The 12,985-nt window shown below is 37.0% G+C and overlaps 1 protein-coding gene and 2 pseudogenes across 1 annotated transcript; 2 read left to right on the top strand and 1 right to left on the bottom strand.

Annotated features, from left to right (window-relative positions):
* Positions 1–228: 228 nt before the first annotated feature.
* Positions 229–3,826, bottom strand: SDH5 (succinate dehydrogenase 5). The gene is made up of 4 exons (XM_086426041.1): positions 3,548–3,826; positions 2,237–2,553; positions 1,963–2,148; positions 229–538 (listed from the first exon to the last, which is right to left on the bottom strand). The coding sequence occupies exons 1-4, from the start codon at positions 3,741–3,743 to the stop codon at positions 479–481; spliced, it is 759 nt and encodes a 252-aa protein (XP_086282167.1). The 5' UTR covers positions 3,744–3,826; the 3' UTR covers positions 229–478.
* A 2,732-nt stretch (positions 3,827–6,558) lies between these two features.
* Positions 6,559–8,610, top strand: LOC147409160 (putative carboxylesterase 2; annotated as a pseudogene).
* A 2,364-nt stretch (positions 8,611–10,974) lies between these two features.
* Positions 10,975–12,168, top strand: LOC147409159 (putative carboxylesterase 2 pseudogene; annotated as a pseudogene).
* Positions 12,169–12,985: the final 817 nt, after the last annotated feature.

Below are 12,985 nucleotides of genomic sequence, written 5' to 3'. Positions count from 1 at the left end.
CAACTCAAAGTCACCCTCACTCTCACTCTCACTCTCACTCTCACTCTCAAGACAAAAAGACAAATAAAGCTACTCAAGAATCAAGATTTAACATCTTCAATTTTTTCCTTTTTTATTTCCAGCATTTGCCATCGCATATGTGATGTGTGAAATTGCGTATAAAAACGACATGCGTTGGTCACACATGGTTTCACATGCTATTTAACAACACTGAGTGAAAGCAAAATATATTAAAGAAATAAACTTTATTATGAAAAAGAGTTAACGGTCACTGCAATCCAGGGAAAAAAGGCTCAAGAAAAGAGGGAAAGCCAAGAACAGAAAAGGCATTGACACTACATTATTTCATTCTTTGCACCTAATAGCATAGGCTCTTTATGTTCTTGCAAAACCACTCAGGCTAACTATTATCAAGCATTTGGAAACTTGCTTTCCCAACATAAGGAAGCTTACAGTAATATTGAAAGTCATTCAAAAATTATGGAGCTCTTTGTTCAACATAAGAACCAGAAAGTCCAGAGGTCCCAAGAACTGTTATCTGCAATCCAAAAACCGAACATATCATCACACATAAATACAATCCTTTCATTTAAGGAGAGTAGAGAAACATATCAGCACGCAGAGTGATGTTTATACACACTTAACCTTACATTTGAAGTTAACTTGTGTTGAGGTATAACTCGTTCCTGAGTCCTGACATATATGGTTAAGAGGTACATGTGCCATGCAATATATCTAATACAAAGGTGTACTGATTCGACCATTAAGGGCCCAACACCTTAGAGAATTCTAAGCTAAAACTCAAATCGATTAGATGATGGTAACCAATTAATCGTTCTCATCCTTTTGGATGGTAAACAAAAATATGGCAAAAGCTTAAAAAGATTCTGGTATCACAACGGGATGCTCAAGTTCTCTGACCAGGTTGATTTTTCTTTTGGCCCAAGACCAAGAGCTCTTAAGTTGGATCACACGGAAAGTGAATCCCAACTATCTGCATGATGGAAAAATGCATCACAAGTACTTTGAAGAAGTGTTTAGACATGCAGACATCTCGACCCAACGATTCATTGTTTCTATTACATTTATCTCTAACATTGAAACATTAATATGTCACAGATTTATAAACACGAACAATCATTTCTTATGATTAAATCAAGAGAGGAAAATTAGTCAGTGCCTTGCGTCACATGTCTGTCACCATTCCACATATTCATATGCAATTTCAGTGTAATCCCCAAAAACTGACATGAATACATCACATATTTATACTCAAAATCATGAACTCTTTGTTAGGGTGATTTGGACTACATGATCGAAGACTATTAAGTGAAACAGTCCAAACTCTGGGCTATAGAAATGCGGGAAATATGCCCTATATCTTTTATGCCAACAGCTTGGGACCTCACAGAAACAACACACCTTTTAAGATAAGAGTACAAGAACAACAGAACAAAAGTCAAAATATTAATTTCCAAATCTAACATAATTCCATAACCTGAATATAATTTATCTCCTTGGAGACATCCCATAAAAGAGGAATGATACAGAGATGATTGGCATGCCCGCTGCACTGAGAAATGGTCCTAATTTTTTGAAGGGCTTGGACCCATGGTCAGTGGATTGACATATTGATATGCAACTTGGAGGTTGGGGGTGCAAGTAGAGCTTACCTAACTAAAAATACTTTGTAATTTCAAACATTGACTCTATAAACTCCTGACACTCGGCCATTAATATAGCTTAAGAACCCTGATATCTGGTTAGAGGAGTGCAACTAGCATCATAAAACCAACTCCATAGAAGGGATAAAGCTTTGTCAGTTGCTGATTGATTGAAGCTTATAATTGCAGCCTTTTCGTTGGTGAACTCCCAACAATCAGACAATATCTAGAACTTATGAAACTGACTATTTGACTACTGAAATCAATGAAATAAGCATCATGGCGGAAGGACTTTTACCTTTCCCCATTCAGAACCAAGGCCACTGCACCTCATCTTTAGGTGTATCATCCTTGTCCCCAGCTCTGTCTCGACTTTCTTCCGCAAATAAACCTCATCAGGACCAAATGAGTCCAAATATGTTGTGTATCGTTTATATGCTGCATGTAAAGCATTTGAGAACTCATCTGGCAAGGGTTGCACGTTCTGCAAAAATGACACATAAACTAAATTGGCCACATTACCATAAAGATACAAGTGACAATCTTGTCCCAGTTGCAGATAAACTACATACCTCTCCACTCATTCCAACAATATCATCGAGTTCCATTCTCAGAGATACAAGGACTCCAGTAAAATGCTCAACAGCCTCAGCAGCACGAAAGACATTTTTTAAGGCCTCCTGTCCAGCCTTGTCATCAGTGTTTTTAGACAATGCTTTCTTGGCATCATGGATGACAGCATCAGGCAACTCATCCCAACTCGCAGCCATTAAGTCCTTGAAAACATTTCGAATGTCAGGGTCTGTTATGTGAGGTAGGTGAGTTACATCTTCACTGAATGAGCGCACGCCGCCGATGCCTATTGCAAAAGGAGGGCTGCAATTTGTGGCTATTTTCCAAGATGAGATGTAAGTTTAACACAAGAAATGAACTTCACTACAAAAATTATACATGAAGTGATGTGGGGCACCCATCTGTTAGATGAAATAAAGATAACCTACCAACAGCGTAGCAGCTCACATGGTGGACATGCAAAAAAGGGTGGATGCACCATTGATTATTTTGCATAGGTACCACCAAAGTCAATACAACCAGATCCCTGTAACAGTCAAAGCTAGACCTTTTCTGGGTTGTTCATGTTCTTATAAAGAATGTGAAATATTTGATAGAAAATAATTAACCCGGACTAAACCATTTCTGGGTTGTTCATATTTTTCTTATAAAGAATGCAAAATATTTTTATCAAGTTAGGAGCTCTCTTGTTGGGAGTTTGCCTTTTGGATTACAGATAAATACTTGGATTCATTCTCAACTGATAAATAATTCAACGCAAATATAGCATTTAGATCGTTATCCTTTTTTGTTTAACCCTTCATTTATTACCACGACCCAGATAATGAAACTATAACCATGGAAATCAATAACCTGGTTTTGTAAGACCTAAAATGAAAATTATCCCCAAATATCCCTTAAATAATTCACCAATACAAATTCCCATTAGAATCTAATCAGCAAGTATTTGAACTATCACCACGATCCATATAAGGAAACTATGACCATGGAAATCAACCACCTTGTTTTTTAAGACCTAAAATGAAAATTACCCGCTAATATCTCTTAACTAACTCACCAATCCAAATACCCATTAAAACCTAATCAACAAGAATTTGAAACAATCGGGTAGAAATGTTACAATCAAGGTCATTGACATAAGCCGATTGAAACCCACTTTTGTTTACGTAGATTCATTATATCCCATTTTCATACAAATCGATTACTTATGTAAAAAACCTTTTTTTTTTTTTTACAGATCAATCGTTTCTTTCTTTTGAACTTTTCAAGAACCAATGAGAAATTAAAAATCCAAAATTTTGAGAGATTACCTGAGGAAACATGTTTCGAAGATGTTGCAACGGTAGTGGGGGAGAGAGAGAAGAAGGTTCGATGGAGGTGAGTGGAAGAAGGGGTGATGAAATGGCGGAGGCCATGACAGAGTTGTTGCTCGTTCATGGAGGAGAACCGAACGGATCTGAAACAAGTAGAGCGATATAAGGACCTCAGAAGCACTAGTTTCTCCATCTCTGCTGCAATTCCAGTTTTAGGTATTAGGGAGAGTGAGAATTGAGAAAGAGACGCTACCCCACGACTGTAAATTCTTTGCAAGAACATACGAATGGCAAATATTTCAGATACTCTTGACTGCAGTCTACTGTCTAAGACTAATAAAAAATGACCAAAATGCTCTTATCGGCAAAATGTGGAGGAGGGTGTGTCATTTGTGTATCACAAATATTCACAAAAAATGTGGACGAATTTAACTTAATTACCCAAATATTTATCTCCACTCTTGACTTGATCATTCCTATCATCGACCATATGAATTTTAATGGAGAGACTTCATTCTAAATACCCCTCACTTTTAGGTTATCTAGGGGCCTGTTTCTTGTGGGTTTTTTTTTATACAATTTTTTTTGTTTTGAGTTGAAAAAGTCAAAAAATACACGTTTGTTCTAACAACTTCTGCTTCAATAGGTTTTGCAAGATGTCCAAAACTGCATTTTTGAGAAATTTTGTCGGAGTTGCTTTCGAGAGAGAGTCATCATGAGAAGTCAACAAAAAAAAAAGTGTGGGAGTGAAATGATGATTTCACCCCTCATTCTTCTTAAGTCAATGATTAGACAAGAGAATCAATTTGATCTCTCCTTAATACTTTTTTTTTTTCAGTTTCTGTAACAAACAAGATTCTTCTAGACGCAACTTCCCAAACTTTGAGTTTCTGCTTCTCTTAGACACAAAATCATGAAGCAGAAGTTGGAATTTATAACAAACAGACCCTAAACTTTTTTCTTTTTTAATGCCCTTCAATTCATGAGATCAACATATTAAACATCAAGATTGACGATTTAAATGGTTGAGATTGATTTCCGATATAACTGTTGAGATCAACCTTCTACAACCATCAAGATTGACAATTCAAATCATCAAGATTGACAATTCTAATCGTTGATCTCTACGAGTTGAATTTGACCTTTTATACTAGAGTAATGACCAATGAATGTATTGTAAGCGTAGGAAGCCTTCAATCTTACTAGTTCTGAATGATAAGAAATGTGAATTCATTGCTATGGAGTGCTCAAATTACTTTGGTCATGTGCAATCAAGGTTTAAAAAGTCGTATCGATTGAATGTTTTGGTTAATGAAAACACCAAAATGATACCGGTCGATATATTCGATACATTCCCGAAACATTCAATGTTTTGTATCAGTCTTGGTCAATTTCAATACTTATAATCCGATATATTTTAAACCATGCGTGCAATGTTTTCTCACTGAGCTAAGAACTCATCATTTAATTATTTTTCCTCAAAATAATATGAACGTTCATTGTAGCCCTCTCAAAGAAAAATACTAGGCGAACAGGTTATTCAACTAAAGACTAAAACACAATATATCTTTCAGATAATAAATATGTTGTTCATAATGATGATTTTGCCTATTTCTGCGTACGAGGAGGGCTTCATATTATGAGGAGAACACTGGCCAAACGGCTGATATGGGAGAATGTCCCTTGGGATTCACAAGAGAAATGGATCTCTCAAAAATTGTACAAATCCATGAGAAATATTATTAAATCGCAGCATTATGTTTGATGGAAAGCCTTGAAACTTTGATACAAAGTTAGAAAAGTCCATTTATTAAATCAGGTGTATGATACGAAAGTGAGTAGAAATTGGAGCCTCATAAGTGAAAAAGGGTTTTGTACGATTAAGTGATAATCCAACCCGATTTACGGAATGGGCATAAGCAAATGGACCAAGTTCCACTGGGTGTAGGTGGTGATGTCTGTCCAAGGTGTATGTATCTTTAGAAGAGTTTGTTCGTGCATTCGTGGAGATTAGTGTGTCAAATTGATGAGTAAACATGAATATTGTTAAAATGTGTCCTAAACTGTCTTTATATGCCCAAGACAGTTCATATGCTACATTAAATAGTTGGCTAAACTGTGACCTGGTTGAAGCCCTCCCCTCCCCGTCCCACCAAAACTTCCTCTAGATCACAATTTCACACACGACATGATTACATGGCCATAATTGGGGAAGTACCCTTACCTTTAGAAGGTAGAACAAGTTGGTTTTTTATGTAATAAGCGGCTCGTTAAACAAACTATCAATCCAAACCTATCAGGTTTAGTTTGTAATTGAGATAGAAGAGGTAAGCATTATTATACCAAAGATGGCACTTTGATACTAAGTCAGATATAAGAACTAAATGAAGTATTCTAGTTCAAAGTAATTCAGTTGTATTCTATTTATAAAGTCTACACTGAATTGATCAAGTCTAAACCATCAACAAGCCCATATTCCTCAAAATTGTGTTTTGTTAGAGATCCCCCTGGACTTTGATTGATGATTGCCATCTATTTCTCTCAATTGCATCTAACCTTGAAGATCATTCGGGATCCCTGAAAGGAGTGCTAATCAAAGATGTGGAATATTAGTGACACTAGTCCAGTCCAGGCCATTGGATCCCCACCAAAAAATTAATGCTGCGTTCAGCCCACGTTGAATGATCTTGTGGGCCCTCAAAATCATCCTGATAGATGAGTTATAACCACTAGTTAGAATTTGATGTTTGACTTTCTTGCCATGCTTCTACATGGATAGATGCCACTCCTCCAATATTCTTCTCCAGGACCACCAGTGATGGCACATATCATATGTTGAGGGACAACCCACCCACGCACGCACCCGAATGATATTTCCAGTCAAGGCCCTCGTATGAAGTGGCCATCCTTTGTCTGATAGTGAAGGAATCTTGCTTTCTAAAATCTAAACAAAGAAAAAAAAGAAAAGAGAAGGAATCAGCAAACTCACACATTCAAAGTAAATATCCATGTATTGTTTCTTTTTCTCCTTCTCTGTAAGCAACTTCAACTTCTTCTTCTTCCCTCCAATGGACTCAAACAATGTTGAAGTAGCTTATTCGATTCCACCTTTCCTTCAGGTATATAAAGATGGACGCGTAGAGAGGCACTAATGTTTCATTTAAAGATGTCATAATCATACCTGAAACTGGTGTATCTGCTCAACTCTTTCTCCCCAACATCACTGACACCCCACAACGTAAGCTTCCACTTCTTGTTTACTTCCACGGAGGAGCCTTTTGCATTGAGACCGCCTTCTCTCCCACCTACCACAGCTATTTCAATTCACTTGTTTTCCAAGGCTAACATTGTTGCCATATCGGTGGACTATAGACGAGCACCTGAACACCTGTTCCCCATAGCCTATGGCAATTCATGGGTTTCATTCCAATGGGTTGTTGTTGAAGTATGGCTTAGGCCAGGTCCAAGTGTGTATTGTTGGGTCACTCAAAGGTATTTTGGGTGGACTTGTAACTTATGTAAATAGTCTACTTATGTGGTATTTTTAAAAAGGGTTTTGTTCTTTTGTTGTAAGAAGTTTAACTTTAAGTCTAAGTTTTTTTTTAGAGAAGAGAGTAGAGAAAGAAAAAAACCCCTGAGTGAAGAGGTTGAGAGGTTTGGGAAGATTGAGATCTAGAAGAAGGTGAATCTAAGTGATAAGGGGAGTCTTTATATTGATTTGCCCAGTTTTCTTCATAGTGAAATCGAGCTCCAACATATAAATAAACAAATATTGTTGTAATTTCAATGAATAATTTTCCACATGCTTTATTGATAAGAATCATATATTATATACACAATGGTTGAGAAGCTAATTTATGAAATATATAAATAGTAAATCTAAATCTATGCTACTGTTACAATGTACAGCTATAGAATTCAAATCTTAGAATTAGATTTAAATATGAAATTAATAACAGAATATACAGCTGTAGAATTCAAATCTTAGAATCAGATTTGAATATAGAATTAATGACAAAATATATGATATGATTTTGGGCTAGACATGTTCTGTTTTGATTTGAGTAGGATCCACGCATGCTTCCCTTATACAATGCTCATATCTCTACGGTCGTATTTTTTGGATGAATCATGTAAAATCTCGTGTTATGGATAATGTATTCTTACTTTCTTTGTGTAGTTGTTTATCTTCTTTACATTTGCTATTATTAGTTGGGTTACCCTTCATTGCTATTATCAAACAAGGTCTTCGAAGGTTTATCATATAAAGTGTTTGGTTAAATACCCAATAGTTGTTTGATCAAATTAATAAATGAGCTTAACAAATGTGTGCACATACACAATAGTCATTTCTTACTCCCAAGGGAATGCTCTGAGACCTGGTTGAACGACCATGTAGACTTTGAGCGAGTCTTCTTGGCTGGAGATAGTGCGGCTGCTAACTTCGCACACAACATAGCAATACAAGCAGGAGATACATCGACTAACTTGGCTGGTGTGAAGCTTATTGGGACTATTTTAATCCATCCTTTCTTTTGGGGTGTAGAACCAGTTGGTTCCGAGATAACCGATGCGGATATAAGGGGATTTGTAGATAAGATCTATCTTGTTGTTTTTCCACCGAGGATCAGATATGATGACCCACTCGTTAACCTAAATACTGATCCGAACCTGCCGAACTTGGGGTGCAAACGGGTGCTAGTTTGTGTTGCGGAGAAAGATTTATTGAGAGAAAGTGGATGGTTTTATTATGAGACATTAGGAAGGAGTGGATGGGGAGGAGTGTTGGAGTTTTTGGAGGCAGAAGAGGAGAACCTGTCTTCCAGCTGATTAATCCTACTTGTGAGAATGCTGTGAATTTGATTAAACAAGTGGTTTCTTTCATTAATATGGATGACAATGCTTCCTTTTGATTCTCTTAGAAAATATTGGTTGAAGTACTTGTATTTGTTTGTTCATTACTAAGATACATTAGAAGGCTCTGAATACTATGAGATCTCTCCAATTGTATATTGTATGTGAAAACTTGTTGCTTGGAGAAAGAATCCTTTTTGGTTAAATGTTGTTGTTAGCTCTAATAGACCCACATTAGCAACTCTTATTCTTGTCTTTTACCTGCCATAATTTAAGTGATTTACCTCACATACACTTGAAATTACAGCTAGTCCTGTAATCCTCACTTCAATTTTGTGATTAAATTCTACTTTTCTTTTCACTTGCGTGGTAATTAATTCTACTTTAAGCAAACCAATAGGTTTAAAAAAAAAAGTATGAATGGCATTAATGTTTCACATTCCTTTCTTCAATGTTGATTTCAAATAAAACTAAATGGAAGTTTTGGAACACTACCCTGTTTATGATTAATTTCCCTCTCGAATAAAAAGCGTCTAACATGGTCATGGTTTTTAAACTCGGTATCGCGTCTCGTCTCGTTCAGCTCCGATACCGAGTCATCGCGGACGAGTTTTCCGATACGTTTGAGACGTCTCACGAGATAACTCGAAAATTTGTACATGAGTTGTAAAACTCGGTCAAAAAAATCACTTTATGAGTTGGTCTCGTTCAGTTCTGATACCGAGTTAACTCGGGCGATACGTCTTGGTCTCGGACGAGTTTAAAAACCATGAACATGGTTTCCCCGGCCAAAACCTTCCACTTGATCACAAGATCACATACAAAATTGTGATTATAATTATACTAAAGATATTTCGACATTCAAATCAAATGTTAGAAATAAAGGAAGTATTATAGTTCAGAGGGTTTTCTTGATAGTTGACATTTATTGTGAACATGACTTAGAAGTGAATTACCAATATCTCTAGGTGAAATTCATCAATACAATTTAAGTTTTGGTAACACAGTAATTATGTTCTCTCTCAATGACCCCATTTTTGGGAAAAAGCTTTGAAGCAGGCAGCCCGCTCTAAAACTTGGAAGGAACCCTATTTCATTGGATTCCACGTGGAATTGCAAAGGAGGTATTTAAAATTTTGATGAAAATGTAAAGGTGTGAAATAAAAGAAAATGTCACATGTTTTATAATGAAAAGGGTTCCATCGAAATTTGAAGCGGGCTGGCCGCTTCAAAGTCAGAATTTAATTTTGATGAAATCAGCATCAGTCTCTTCTATTGACACCGATACCGTTTGGATATATGTATTTAGAATAATCAATAATATCAAGTAAAATAATACATTTTATCTTTTAGTGTGAACAAGAGCTTGGCACTTGTTCCTCTCCCTTTCCTACTAAATAAAAAATAATGGCAGTGTTTTTCGTTAGTAGTACTTATCGATGAGGTTGGTGAGAATTTGATATAGAGAAAAAATGTGTAATTTCGGTACATTAGGTATGTAATTTATTTGGAAAATCCTAAACGGATTTAGCTTTTCACTGTGTTTCACACTGTATTGATGTGGTGGTCATAGATGTGATTCCTCGAGATACAAGTGAAAAGCATATATGATTATGTGTGCACATCCTCATCTGCATAGTGTGAAATGCAGTGAAAATCAAAGTCCCCCAACACCACTCAATTTATTTATAAGTTGTTCTTTAGAATGGTGAACAAAGAAGGAATATTTGAATAAGAGTGTTGATGATAGGACTCGCCAAGTGACAAACTCAATCAACTTTCCGTGGACAAATTCGAGAATTGTAGATCTGTGCAACTTGGGATATTGTGTTCCCTCGAGATACATTTTTTTATGGGAAAGTACAATCATGTATCCCGAGACGGGCAGATCTATAATTTTTGTTGAAGAGTCGGTTGAGTATGCACGCAAGTCATATTATCATGACATAATGTTTGTAGCATGACCCCACCACAGGCCATTGAATCCCCGCCCAAGAATCCCAAACACACGGCATACATTTCAACCCACATTGACTGATCTTGTGGCCCTAAAAGTCATCCTGATGGATGAGTTCTAACCATTGGATAGAGTCTGATGTTTGACTTTCTTGGCATTCTTCTAGATGCCATTCCAATTTTTACCGGGCCCACTAGTTCTGACATATATCATGACGTCATAGAAGGATAATTTTCCCACCCACCCAGCATGAAAGTTCTCACGTGAAGGACCCACTATTTTGTATTTTTTATTGTTTTCGGTTAATGGATTTAATTAGTTCTAGAGAAAGAATCTTGCTTTGCTAACAAAGACAATATAAAAAAGGAGTCGTCTGAGTCTTGGATGGACTGCACAGGACACTGGGCTGATGCGGAGATGTGCATAGAAGCTTTGATGATTTTTACTTGTATCTCGAGGAAAACATCTATGGTCCCATGCACGCCTCCACATCAGCTGAGTATCGAGCGCAGTCACTTAACATTTTCCATAAACGAATAGACGGGAAACGAGGAGGGCGAACCATTCAAACCAAATCCATCCACCCAAGAACAAAGAAGATAAAATATCGGATCCAAGACTCGTATATTATATCTGTTTTCCTTCTCTTCTTCTTCTTCTTCCCTGTAATGGATTTGAACAATGTTGAAATAGCTTATGAAATACCACAATTCCTTCGAGTATACAAAGACGGACGCATAGAGAGGCTCATAGGCAACGATGTCGTTCCCCCATCAATTGATCCAACGACCCATGTTTCTTCCAAAGATATCATAATTGTACCCAAAACTGGTGTATCTGCACGGCTATATCTCCCCAACATCACCAACCCACAACGTAAACTTCCTCTACTTATTTACTTCCATGGAGGAGGGTTTTGCATTGAGACAGCCTTCTCTCCCACCTACCACAGGTATCTCAATTCACTTGTTTCCGAGGCTAACGTTGTTGTCATATCAGTGGACTATAGACGAGCACCGGAACACCTTCTCCCTATAGCCTACGACGATTCATGGGCTACACTTCAATGGGTGGTTTCTCATTCCCAAGATGAGGGCTCGGAGACCTGGTTGAAGGACTATGTAGACTTCGAGCGAGTCTTCTTGGCTGGGGATAGTGCAGGAGGTAACATTGCGCACAATATAGCTATGCGAGCTGGACAGACTAACTTGGTCGGTGTGAAGCTCATCGGGATTATTTTAGTCCATCCTTTCTTCTGGGGGGGAGAACCAGTTGGATCCGAGGCGACCAATATGGATAATATGCCTGTAAAGGGAATGGTGGACAATATCTGGGTTCATGTTTTTCCATCGATGATTGGATTTGATGACCCACTCATTAACCCAATTGCTGATCCGAACCTGTCGAACTTGGGGTGCAAACGGGTTCTGGTGTGCGTAGCGGAGAAAGATTTCTTAAGAGAGAGGGGATGGTTTTATTATGAGACATTAGGAAAGAGTGGATGGGGAGGAGTGGTGGAGTTTATGGAGGCAAAAGAGGAGACCCATGTGTTCCATCTGTTTAATCCTACTTGTGAGAAAGCTGTGGAGATGATGAAAAAGGTGGCTTCTTTCATTAATCTTGATGACAATGCTTCTCTTTGAGTGTCTTACAAAATATTAGTTACAGAGTTTTTATGGATCCTACTTTGTGATAAGAAGGCTCTGATTGAATAATATGACATCTCCAATTGTATTTGGAAACGTGTTTCTTGGAAGAAAAAAAAAACAATCCTTTTTGGTTAAATGTTTGTTGTTTTTAGTTTTAATAGATTAACATTTGCAACTCTTGTTCTTCTCTTTTATCTTTCATAATTTAGGTGCTTTACCTTACATACACTCTGCAATTATTTCTTGCTAAAAGAATTTTGAGTTCGACGAGATCTTAGATGATTAGAACAGGGCTCACCACCAGTGAATGATCGAAGAACATTAACATAAACTCGCCCAGGGTTTAGGCAAACGAAATTGTATTATTTACAACCTTGAACATTAAAGCTAGTCCCGAAATCCTCACTTCAATTTTGTGATGAGTCGGTGCTGGAGTGACCTTAAGATTGGATCTCATATCACACATCTTGACGAAAGTGGGTAGGAATCAAGATGCTTTTTCACTTGTAACTCGAGGAAAGCATCTATAGTCCCATACACTTTCATAAGTGTCCCATGTGAAGTCCAATCTTGAGGTCACTTCAGCATGATTGTACTGTTATTGATTCTACTTTTCTTTTTGGGTGGGTGTTAATCAATTCTACTCAAACAAGACTAGAAGATACAAGCAAAAGAAAATATGAATGGTGTATTAGTGTGTTTCACATTACTTTCTTCAACCATGGCTAGAAGTTGTTTTTCATTGAGTATGATAGAGAAATTATACTACTGTTACAATCAAAACAGTCCCATGATTTATGGCTTCAAGTATAACAAAATGGAAGTTTTCCAACACTATCTTTTTTATAATTTAGAAGATATTACAAAGTTACAAATTCTGTCTGGTTCCACAAGTATTGTTCAAACTACTTGATTAATAATATAGTTGTGCTGGAGTAACATTGAAAAGTACATCAATTTTGACATTTTGATTTG

The sequence above is a fragment of the Akebia trifoliata genome, chromosome 2 (assembly GCF_017979445.1).
Source record: "Akebia trifoliata isolate Shusen 1 chromosome 2, ASM1797944v1, whole genome shotgun sequence".
Lineage (NCBI taxonomy): Eukaryota > Viridiplantae > Streptophyta > Magnoliopsida > Ranunculales > Lardizabalaceae > Akebia > Akebia trifoliata.
Note: the sequence above shows the minus strand (reverse complement) of the source record. Positions and strands in the feature narration are given on the sequence as shown.

Coding starts and splice junctions, on each gene's coding strand:
- SDH5 (XM_086426041.1), bottom strand. CDS start 3,743: ATGGAGAAACTAGTGCTTCTGAGGTCCTTATATCGCTCTACTTGTTTC. Junction 2,554..3,547: donor TTCGAAACATGTTTCCTCAG/GTAATCTCTCAA, acceptor CTTGGAAAATAG/CCACAAATTGCAGCCCTCCT. Junction 2,149..2,236: donor TTGTTGGAATGAGTGGAGAG/GTATGTAGTTTA, acceptor TCATTTTTGCAG/AACGTGCAACCCTTGCCAGA.